This window comes from Musca domestica, unplaced genomic scaffold, assembly GCF_030504385.1.
Source record: "Musca domestica strain aabys unplaced genomic scaffold, Musca_domestica.polishedcontigs.V.1.1 61, whole genome shotgun sequence".
Lineage (NCBI taxonomy): Eukaryota > Metazoa > Arthropoda > Insecta > Diptera > Muscidae > Musca > Musca domestica.
The window spans coordinates 3,788,293-3,800,958 of NW_026712367.1; the positions used below are offsets into that span (position 1 = coordinate 3,788,293).

Below are 12,666 nucleotides of genomic sequence, written 5' to 3' on the forward strand. Positions count from 1 at the left end.
CAAACTGTGACAGCTGTCATAACATTAACTGAAAAGAAGTTATGGTTTTATACGGAACCAAGCCCCATCAGCAATTTGTTGTTTTCCACCATGGAGGACAACGACGACGAAGTAGATTTCGCTTGAATCTCAATTTCGAATTCTAAGGTATGAAAATGAATTATGGATAAGCCAAGCGGCGCAGCTATGCAAATTTTATGATTATATGATTTGTTGTTTTTGTTGTTGTTGTTGTTTTTGTTGTTGTTGCTTTTTTTGTAGTTCAATAGAACTTCATTATTGAAATGCGAATGGGAGAGAGAAACAACACACCCTCAGAAAATTAGTGGAAAAAATAGAAAAAAAGTAGGAAAAATAAATAAAAAAAATCGAAGTGAGCGGGCCTCCATGTATACCTAAAAATCGAAGTCTGGTGGTTTTCAAATATTTCTTAAAATTCCTAAAGACCACATCTGGTAAGCACCAAAGAGTCCTCAAAAAATTCTTTAAAAATTCAACTCCTAATGGCCCTTATATTCTTTCAAAATAACAGGGCTTCAAATATCAGCCCTTTTTAACCTTTCAAAAATTAGACATCAAAACATTTATAAGTTTTTTCCAATATATTTCTCGGAGCCTTTCAGTACCCCTAAATATTCCCTTAAAATTTCAGGTCACTTATATAAATGTCAAAAGAAATCGTAACAGGTCAAGTTTGGCTGTCTTTAAAACTCTTTCAAAAAGTTCGGAGCCCTTATTAATCCCTAAAAAAAATTCATAAAAATACAGGGATTGGGATCTTAAACATTTCCTAAAAACCTTTGAAAATCGACGTAACGCAACCTTAGAACTTCCCACAAAATTTCTTAACAAATCCACCTATTTGTGCATTCAATTATCCCTTCAAAAAAACTTAAAAAAAGACGTAATGGAGGCTTAAAAATTCCCCTAAAAATGCAAAAACAAATAAACATTGGTTTTCCGAAAATTCAAATTTTCAGACCTTCCAATATCCCTCAATATTTTTCAAAAATTCAATTTTTCTGACCTCCAAATATTCCCCCAAAATCCATATGTGGCAGCATACAGCGAATATTACTCAAAAAAAGCTAAAAAAAAGTTCTAAGTCTTAAAGACATCCATTATCCACAGAAATATACGTCTATGAGTCTCTTAATGTCCTTCAAAAACTCCATTGCACGGAGCTGAAAAGGATTTGAAAAAAAAAAATCATTAAAATTATTAAATATCAAATCCCCGAACCCTAAAATATTCCTTATAAATCCTTCCACATATCCCTTTAAAATCGCTTAAAAATCCTTTGCTCGATGCTTTCGAAATTCTCTCAAAAATTTGTAAGAAAATCAGGTCTCGAAAAAATCATTCAATATCACATTTGGTTGTCTCAATTTTTATAAAAGAATTAACTACTCGGAGCCTTTAGGTATCCTTGAAATTTTTGAAAATCCACATCCAGGAGCCTTCAAATATCTATCTATATGCCTCAAAAGTTATTTGAAAATCCATGAGTTGGAGCCTCCAAAACCTCCTGAAAAGATCCATTAAAAATCCACACATTGGAAACATAAAACATCCCATGCAAACTCCTTAAAAAATCTACTCCTTGGGACCTTAAAATGCCTCTCAAAAATTCTTTAAAAATGTACAACTTGCCTCTACAAACTCCTGATCCTTGGAACCTCCCAAAAATTCGTAAAAAATCCAAACCTTGATGACTTTAAATCCCTCTTAAAAATTCATGAAAAAATCCACGTTTGGAGTCTTTAAAAATTCCTGAAAAAATCCAATCCTTGGAGCCTTCAAATATCTCCCAAAAATTCTTAAAAAAAACCCAAACCTTGACGACTTTAAGTACCTCTTAAAAATTCGTGAAAAAATCCTCATTTGTCTTTAAACATCCCTCAAAAATTCCTGAAAAAATCCACGCATTAGAGCATTTAAATGCCTCTCAAAAATTCCTGAAAAATGCCTCGGGGTCTTAAAATGCCTTTGAAAATTCCTTAAAAAATCTAGTCCTTGTAGCTTTTAAATGACTATCGAAGTTCAAGCCTTGGCGCCTTTAAATGCCTCCTAAAAGTTCCTTAACAAATCCAATCCTTGGAGCCTTTCAATGTCCCTTCAAAATACCTTAAGAAATCGACGTTTTATCTCCCAAAAAATCTGAAAAAATTCAATCCTTGAAGTCTTTAAATATCCCCTAAAAATTCCTTTAAATGCTTCTAAAAATTCGTGAAAAATCCACTCCTTGGAACCTTTAAATATCCTTACCTTGTACCCTTAAATTAACCTCAAAAATCCCAAAAAATCCATGCTTTGGAGCCTTTGAATATCCCTCAGGAAAACCTTAAAAAATCCTACTTCGGAGCCTTTAAATTTCCCTCAAAAACTTCTTAAAAGTCACGTCTACTAGCCTTTAAATGTCTTTGGAAAAATTCTCAAAAATTCAAACCTTGAATTCCTTAAAAAATACACGCCTGGATGCCTCAAGATATTCTTCAAAAATTCCACGTCTGGTGTCTTCCAAATAATTCGTTAAATTTCATATATGCTTTTTTAAAAAATCCATATCTGGTTGCAATTAAAAATGCATCGGATGTGCCTTTAAAAATATGGACCTTGTAGTCTCCAAATATCCCTCAAAAGTACAAAAAAAAATATGTCTGATCGTTTTTAAAACAAGCTCTTGCAGCTCCCAAATATTTCTAAAAATCCACTGAAAATAGACTCCACGTATCCCTGAGAAAGCCATGCTTGGTAGTCTTCAAAATTCCACAAAAATTCCTTCATAGCCCATGTCTGGTATCATTCAAATAGTCTTCAAAAAATCTTAAGAAATGCCACGTTTTATGGGCGTTTTAAAACAAAAAAAAAAACCTTTAAAATCTATGTTTAGTAGTCTCCAAATTGTCCTCAAAAAATTTACTAAAAAATAACATTAGGTTAAAATATCCAGTCGTGGTGGCCTGTAAATAACCTTTAAAAATCCAAGTTTGCTGATCTGTATATAGCCTGGAAAAATTCCTTTAAAGATCCACTTGGATGCCTTGAAAATTTCCTTAAGAAATTCCTTAAAAATTTTCTAAAAATCCACATCTTTTGGCCTGCGAATATCTTTGAAAATCTTCTCGAAAAAATTCCAGATAATTTTCACGTCTCGTGTGCTGTAAATAACCTCAAAACTGCATTTTATGGAAAGTAAATATCCTTGAAGCTGATTTTAAAATCCACTTTTGGTATCCTTATAAATGTCCTCAACAAAATCCAAATTTTGTATCCTTTAGCCTTCCTTAAAAATTCATAAAGAAGTCAAGCTTTGTAGAATTAAAATCTCTTGAAAAAAATCATATAAAATTCACCATTTGAGTCTTGTAGATATTCTTTAAAAAATTCTCATCTCTAGACCAACAAATATCCTTTAAAAATCCTTAAATAGACCACTTCCTATCCATTAAAAAATCCATCAAATCTCCTTCTGCCCACACTTTTTAATGTTTTCCCTTCTTTTTCTATTCTGCGGTTGCCTATTTCTGCTCATTTTTCATGTGGTACCGCAATTTGTTGGCCATTTGCACAAAAAAGAAGAGCAACAGTAAATTTCATGCTCCTCACACAAATCGATTTTAGGTTCGGTGTTTTTTTTTTCAAATTCCTTTCGTTTGTAAACGATAGCCATGTATTTTTTTAGGGTCACTTTACGCTACATTTTCCGGCTTTTTAGGATTCCACCAAAAAAAAGGAGCCCCTTCAATTTGTCAAGATTGTGTTAACAAATTGTTGTGAATTAAGCGAGTGTTTTGAAGAGGATCTTTTTCATTAATCTTTTGCGAGGATTTGCTTTTGTTTAATCGCCTAGGAAACATGGGTTGGAGTTTGTAGGGTTCGGGGAAAATATTCTTAAATAAATCTTTGAAAAAAATATTTGCAAAATATCTATTCTTGGTCTTTTTATTGGGATATTTCTGTATGGCCTATCGGACGTATAAGTAATAATAATTATTGGGTATTTTTGGAAATTTGTAGATATCTTGAAAAGGGGAAATGATATTTCTACAATTCCAAAAGGAAAATTGTAGCCAAGAGGTGCCTCTATTATCATGAGAAAGAAGGTTTGGAGTGTTAGTTCCTATGGCCTTAATTTTTGATATTTCCCAAGGAATTGTCAAATTTTTGAGATTTAAGAAATCATTAAAAATACAATTTTTGTTCTATTTTGAATATCTAAGTGGAATGTATCTCGAATAAAGCAACTCTGAGGAATAATTGAATTCCTTATTATTATATTGTGTTGCTTTAAATCCCTAATTTATTCAAAGTATTTTGAAAAAAAAAAAAATTGAGCTAATATTTTTTTTTTGCATTTTCCAAAAACATTGAATATTTTGGGGGAATGAAGTGATAACCTGACACCTCTAAAGACAAAGTTTAAGCCTTTAACTGTCTGAGTATCTCTGCAAAAAATCGTTCTCCTACGATATTCCTAAAACCTTTAATTTAAATTTTTCCCAAACGGCCTCAGGGCGTATGAGTGTTCTTAATTTTTGGGTAATTTTGGAAAACCATGAATATTTTTATAAAACGCGCAGACAGGAAGGCACACCCAAAGAAAAAGTTGTGGCGAAGAGATGCCTCTATCCAGCTGGAAAAGAATTTTTAATTTTTATAGATTCCTGAGTCTTAATTTTTAAGAGTTTTTCCAAAATTTATATTTTTTGTTCTTTTGAAACTTTGAACAAAATTTATTTTTTGGCATTTTCCAAAAACTTTCAATAATTTGGGGGAATGAAGTGATAACCTGACACCTCTAAAGACAAAGTTTAAGCCTTTAACTGTCTGAGTATCTCTGCAAAAAATCGTTCTCCTACGACATTCCTAAAACCTTTAATTTAAAATTTTCCCAAACGGCCTCAGGGCGTATGAGTGTTTTTAATTTTTGGGTAATTTTGGAAAACCATGAATATTTTTATAAAACGTGCAGATAGGAGGGCAATCCCAAAGGGAAACTTGAAGCCAAGAGATGCCTCTAACCGGAGATATAAGGATTTTTAATTTTCATAAACCTTAACTCTGAAATTTTCACAGTTTTTCCAAAATTTATGGTAAAAAATAATTATTTTTTCTTTTTTTCAGGTCCTCACTTTCCTGATTGACTCCTCCCGCTTCCGTTACCCTGAGCGAGCCATTGTATTCCTGGCCGTCTGCTATTTGGTTGTGGGCTGTGCCTATGTGGCCGGCTTGGGAGCCGGGGATTCGGTGGCCTGTCGGGAACCCTTCCCACCGCCAGTCAAACTGGGACGTTTGCAAATGATGTCCACCATAACACAGGTAGGACACACTTTTCATTTTTTCTTTCCAGAATTATAAATTATTTTATGAATTTATTCAAATATCAATTCATTTTCCAGACTTTAAATATTTTCTTATTAGAATTATGAAAAATTATATGACTTTTTCAATTCATTTTCCATATTTTAAATTATTTTTGTGTCTCTCCTCTTTGCCTCTTTCCAGGGTCATCGCCAGTCAACGGCCTGTGCCATTCTATTCATGGCTTTGTATTTCTGCTGTATGGCCGCCTTTGCCTGGTGGTCATGTTTGGCATTTGCCTGGTTTTTGGCGGCCGGCCTAAAATGGGGTCATGAAGCCATTGAAAATAAATCACATCTCTTTCATTTGGTCGCCTGGGCCATACCGGCACTGCAAACAATTTCCGTATTGGCATTGGCCAAAGTTGAAGGTGAGTAGCAAAATAGAATCGGAACAAAATATTAAATTTATTTTTCCTTTTTTTCGGCAAAATTATTAAATATTAGAATCATAATTTAAGACTCCTTTTGAGGCTTTGGGACACGTTTGGAAAATAAAATTCTGGTCACGTTTTCCATGGAAAATTATGCCGGACCTTATTGACTATTGCCAGGGCAGCAAAGGAAATTAATTGTGTAAATAAATTGCAAAGCTCAGCCATGACGCCCCAAAAAAGTAACGCTAATGAATCATCATTAGCAGGCGAGGGCTTTCTTCGAAGACACTACACAACCACGAAGTCAGAGTCTAACCTAAAAATAATTTACAATCATTTATACAATTCAAACATTTACTCACATTCACCAGCCCACCAAAACCAAAAACAGAAAATGTTCATTAAGAATCCCATCGTTTTTTGTTTGTTCTTTTTCTTCTTCGGTGTCTTCTGTCTCCTCCTCAAAAGCGTGACGAATTTTTAATGTACTTCACGTCTTTTTGGTGTTCTTTACAAAACAGAGTTTGTCGTTCTGTTGTTCTGGGTTCCTTTGCTCTGTGCATTGCATTGCTTTAAACTAATTTGCATATTTTTTTTTCTACGCTGTGTTCTTCGGCTATGCCTCCTACATGAAACGTGAAAGAAGAGAGACAACGCCAACAACAACAACAATGAAGAGGATGAAAAAGAAATAGCAAAGCTTACAACAGCCCAACAATGGAGATACGACTCATGTATTGTAATGTGTGGGTGCATTACCATCCGTTGAGGGAGACAGACAGACAGGCGGACGGACGGACAAAACTGAGTAGGATAGACAACTTGTAGGGAGGTATATGTCATGAATATGATTTCCAGGCACAGTGGGTCGTTAAGTGACCCTATTTCTATTTAAAAAGTAAAGAAAAATATCCGTTGGGGTCTTTAGAACGGCCTTTTTATAAATTCGCACACTATGGCGTATAAGTATTATTAATTCATGGGTATCTTTGGAATTTTGTTCATAACTTCTACATGGAAACTGATATTGGCCTAAAAATTAGCGGAAAATAATCGGAAGATAGGAAGGAATAAATCAAAATTATAATCCATATGAGAAAGAGGAAATTTCTGAAAGAAAAATACAAGAAATATCAAGAAATAAATTTAAAAAAAATGAAATCTTGACAGTTACAACCACAAAAAAAATTGCTGCAGGAATTATGTATATCCTACTAGTTGGCCTAAAAATCGGCGGGAAATAATCGGGAGATATCAGGGAATAAACCAAAATTATAAGCTTTACAATTGCAGAGGGAAGTTCAGGGAAGAAATTCAAGAAATGTCGATAAATAAATTGAAATAAAATGGAATCTTAACAGTTACCTCAAAAAAAATTTGCTACAGGAGTTGTATATATCTGAATAATTGTTCTGTGGGACAGAAAGGGCCTTATTCTAATCTGAGAATATGTCCTAACAGCTAGCTTACATCTTAAATATTAAATTTTAATGAATTTGGGCACTCTGGCGTATAAGTGTTATTAACTATTGGGTATATTTACAATGTTTGCAATAATTTCCAAACGGATGCTTATATTAGCCAGGAAATTTGTGGAATATCTTCAGGAGATATTAGAGAATAAACCAAAATTATAAGTCTTTAAGGGTGCAGAGGAAAATTCAGGAAAATATTGAACGAATTTCGTGGAATAATTGAAAATACATTAGGATATAGTCGGCTATCACCCAAAAAATGGATAAAAGGCAATTAAGTCAAATTATCGGCAGGCTGAGGCAAGCTGGAAGAACATGCGACCCCATTTGTACCAAGAAAAAAGAAAAACGATATCTTGCTGCAGTCCTTATATCGCATTTTAATGAATTTGGACATCCTGGCGTATAAGTGTTATAAATTATGAGGTATTTTCATAATTTTGATCATAATTCCCCAAAGAAAGCTAGTATGGGCCAGGATAAGGGCGCAAAATATTCAGGAGATCTCGGGGCATAAACCAAAATTAAAAAACTTATGGGTAGAGGAAAATTCAGGAAAAAAAATTAAAGAGTATCACGGAATAATTCAAAAATAATTTAGAATATTGTCAGCTATCACCATAAAGTTGCATACAGGGGTATTCTATCCGAATAATCGTCTATGAGATTCTTTGGAATGGTATATTGAACCGTTTCGATCCAAAAAATAAATGCCACAGCTTTGTAGAACCTTAAATATCGCATTTAATGAACTTTGGACACCCTGACGTATGACTATTTTTAATTCCGGAGTATTTTTACAATTTTTACGATATTTCTGCAATGGAAAGTGATAGGGCCTTGGGAATAAGTGGCATTTACTCGTAAGATATCAGGGCATAAACCAAAATTCATCTTCTGGGTGTTAGTCAGAAAATGAAAGAAATAAGTTTGACTTTTGTTAATTAGCACAGAATAGATAACTTCAGAGGTATTGTAAGGGAATAATTGCGTCAGAAACGTAGAAGTGAGATAAGTAAGCCTATTTTTTGCAAAAAACACAAAACTATAGCTCGGCAAACCATTAAAAATAAGGTTAAATGAATTTTGTACACCCTGTCGTATGACTATTTTTAATTCCGGGGTAGTTTTACAATTTTGAAGATATTTTCGCAGCGGAAAGAGATAGAGCCCTGGAAAAAAACAGTATTTACTCGGAAGACATCAGGGTATAAACCAAAATTCTTATCCTTGATCTGCTCTAAAGAAAATGTTAGACAATAATCATAATATATCGAGAAATATATAAAGCAAACAGTGGAAATATGCAATAGATGACTTTACGGGTAACATATTCTATTAGTCGCCAAGTGAAAACAGTTGCGGGATGCGTGACTCTATTTTCACCAACAAATGGAAGTCAACACCTTTCCATAACCATAAATATCTCGTTTTTTTTTTAATTTTGGACATTCTGGCGTATGACTATTATTAATTACTACGTATTTTTATAATTTTGAAGATTTCTGCGCCATGGAAAGTGATAGGGCTTTGGGGATAAATGGAAGAGATCAGGGAATAAACAATGATTTATTATTTATATTTTAACTCGGGGAAATCTTCGGAATATCTCGGGGAAAAAAGGAAATACTTTCGAATTTTATTAACACATTTTTAAAAAAATATTTTTCATAGTTCCAACCCACTGTGCAATATTTTTTTTCAAGATCTATAAGACGAATATATCTTTTTTAAATATTTTTTCCAATATCTACTTGACGAGTAATTTCTTCTACATTTTTTTCAAAAATTCGTTAGAATGGGACATTTTTCAAGCTTTGCACAATTGCGGTTTTTTTTTTATTATTATTATTTTTTTTTTTTTTGTTTTCCAACCCACTGTGCCAGCATTATCATCTGCTACATTCCGACTCATTGTTTCATTTGTTTGAAAAGACTCCATTATTTACTTTATTAACAACTTTTAACAGGAATTCGACGGTGTCTGTTCTTGTGATTTGAATATTAAATAGCTGTAACCGAGAATTTGCACAATTCAAAGGAAAACGATGTTCGTTGGGGGTTGGGGGTTGGGGGAAGGTTCGTTTCGTTTCGATGTTTTTTTTTTTTTTTTTTTTTTTTTTTTTTTTTTTTTGTTGGAAAAGTAAAGAATAATTGTCATCAGTGCAAATGGAAAAATTTTTGTTTGAACAATAAATTTATTGGAATTGAAATTGGTAAAAAAATTGAATTGAAAATTTTGAAAAACTTTAAATAAAAAATAAAATAAAATTGATTCCAATTTTCAATGATGTCCCCTTAGGTCATTATAAGTTCAACTCGAAAGAGAAAAATTCTCAAAAGTATTTTTTATTGAAATTTTTTTTAGAAGATCCGTGTGTTCGGAAATGTTGCTAATTTTTATATATTTTTTTAAATTTCTTTATTTTTTTATATATTTTTTTTTTTGAAAAAAAAAATTTAAAAATTTTTTAGATTTAATTTCCGTTTTGTTGCCTTTTATCTCACCACCAATCTTCAAATATTACTCTTCGAGAAATTGAATTGAAGATTTTGGAAAAAATTTAAATAAAAATAAAATTGATTCCAATTTTCAATGCTATCTCCATAGGTCATTATAGGGCAATCTCGAAAGAAAAACATTGTCAAAAATATTTTTTATTAAATATTTTTTAAGAGATCCGTGTGTTCGGAAATGTTGCTAATTTTTATCTACTTTTTTTAAATATCTTTATTTTTTAAGAATTTTTTTTTTGAGATTTTTTTTTTGAAATGTTTTTTGTTTCCATCCATCTTCAAAATTACTCTTCGAGGGCATTAAACTTAAAATCTGAATTTACTTTTCTATTCATTTTCATTCCCTTCCCCATCTCACTTTAATAGACTTCTAAAAAAAATTCTGGAGATTGCCCTCATTTCCTTTCTTTGGCTGATGCGAAAAAAGCCTTTACAAATGGAGCAAAGCAAAACCAAGAAAAAAAAAAATGAAGCAAGAGTGGTGGAAGGGGGAGGAGAAGAACAAATATGAAAAATGTGTTTTCTTTTGGTAGGCATTTTCCCCGGCTGATGCATTTTCCATGTTCATCCGGTATTGAGTTGCAAATAAAAAGCGATTTGTAATGCCACAATTCCGGCAAAGGGGGGTGGGGGGCTGGAAATACACATGGCTTTATTACATGCTCTCTCCTCCCCCAACCCACCACCATAAATTCTATTGATTTCTGTGGTGCCTGTCATGTGTGGCCCTTCACAACCATATAAATTGATTTTCTATTGAGAACTACCAAAGAAATTGAAAAGTAACTCAATTTTTAGAAATGCAGTAAATCGAAGTTCTGGTCTTTGGGAAAACATCTGCATGTGGCAGCTGGGAAATTTTCCTTTCAATTTCACTTTCACGCCGCAATCCATGACAAGTTCAATTAATTTGTATAGCCTTATTTGGGGGTGTAACTGGAATTTTTAAAAATATCTCAAAATTGTGGGTTTTTTTAAAAATATATATTCCAAAAAATCCAGAGTCCTTGGAGCAGGAATAATTCTATGGCGTAAATATTAATTAAAGCTATTTTTTTATATCCTTGAAATCATTGTAGGTCCCTCTGCGACGCCTTTTAATCCACTATTGTATGCGAAATTTGTAGGTTAGTTGGAGTTCAGAAGGCCACTTTTATGGAACAGCTTTGATATCTTTGAAGCGGGTTTACTTACAGGTCTTTAATCTTATTTTCATTCAATATTTCTTCATCTCTTTATAGGCTTAGAAGGCGACTCTCTTGCCTTTAAATATCCACAATTTTTGTGTAATTCGGAGTTCAATTACCGATTTTATTTAAGTTTTTCTGTAAGGACACTAGTGCGTATAAGTAATATTAATTTTTGGGTAGTTTCGGTAAAAGTCAAATAAAATCTATATCAGTGTTGATATAGCGATAAAGAACATAGATTTAGATTCGTGAGAAAATGCCCTATTAAAATAAAAGTAAGTACTTTAAGCGTGGACTGGGTAAGTGGACTTCTGAGCCACGAAACCTTAATAAAAAAATAATAAAATTAATGTTTTTCGATTTTACAATGTTCGAAGGGCTCTTAAATTATTTTGTAATATATTTTTGGGGCTAAATATAAATTGTGTTTGGAAAAATATCTTTAAAAGGTCCCAGAAATAGTGAGTTTTTTTTAAAAAATATTTAAAAAAATTCAGAGCACGGTTTTCGGGAGGCTTCTTCTGGATCCTAGGAGCAGAAAATACTTTTATTTCTTAAATGTAAATTTCAGTAAAGATTATTTTACATATATTTCTGTTGTGCCTTTAAATCCACTATGTGGTGTAAATTTTCTAGGTCAGTTGGTGTTCGGAACACCAATTTTATGGGACAGCCTCGTTATCATTGAAGAGGGATTGCTAGTACGCCTTAAATCTAAATTTGAGTCAAGATTTTTCATCATCTCTCTATAGGCTTAGAAAGCCATTCTCTTGCCCTTTTAAATACACTATTTTTTGTGAAATTTAGAGGTCTATTGCCGATTTCATTTAAGTTTTTCTATAAGGACACTAGTGCGTATAAGTAATATTATTTTTTGGGTAGTTTCGGTAAAAGTCGTATAAAATCTATATGAGAGTTGATATAGCAACAAATAAAACAGATTTAGACTCGTGAGAAAATGTCCTATAACAATAAAACTAAGCACTTTAGGTATGAACCTGCTAAGTGTGCTTATGAGCCACAAAACTTTGATGGAAAAATAAAAAAAATAATATTTTTCGAGTTTACAATGTTCGAAGAGCTCTTAAGTTATTTTGTATTATATTTATGGGGTTATACATAGATTGTGTTTGGAAAAAATCCTTTAAAGGTCTCAGAAATGGTGAGGTATTTTTAAAAATATTTCAAAAAATTCAGAGAACGGTTTTCAGGAGGCTTCTTCGGGATCCTAGGAGCAGAAAATACATTTATTTCTTAAATATAAATTTCAGTAAATATTATTTTTCATATCTTTCTGTTGTGCCTTTAAATCAAATATGTGGTGTAAATTTTCTAGGTCGATGGGGTTCGGAACACCGCTTTTATGGTACATATTTTTTATCTTTGAAGCGGGAATACCAGTTGGCCTTAAATCTGAATTTCAGTATATATTTTTACATCTCTTTATTGGCTTAGATGGCAACTTTCATGCCTTTTCAAATCCACTATTTTTATGGAATTCGGAGTTTAATTGCAGTTTTTATTAAAGTTTTTCTGTGGGGACACTAGTGCGTATAACTAATATTAATTTTTGGGAAATTTCCTTAAAAGTCTCATAAATTCTTTACGGGAAGAAATGACGCGCAATGAAAAACCGATTTAGACTCTTGAGAAAATTTACCATAACAGTACAACGATGTTCCATAAGTTTGGGTAAGTCGGGGTTTTGAACGTCGAAGCTTTTGATTAAAAATAGTAAAATTAA

General features: G+C 32.5%; 1 protein-coding gene across 1 annotated transcript in view; it reads left to right on the top strand.

Moving 5' to 3' along the window:
• LOC101887479 (frizzled-like) overlaps positions 1-12,666 on the top strand; it is a 234,205-nt gene that overhangs the window by 93,527 nt on the left and 128,012 nt on the right. The window contains exons 3-4 of the mRNA XM_059129453.1: positions 5,128-5,322; positions 5,509-5,734. Coding sequence (XP_058985436.1) covers positions 5,128-5,322; positions 5,509-5,734 — 421 coding nt within the window. The remainder of the gene's footprint in view (positions 1-5,127; positions 5,323-5,508; positions 5,735-12,666) is intronic.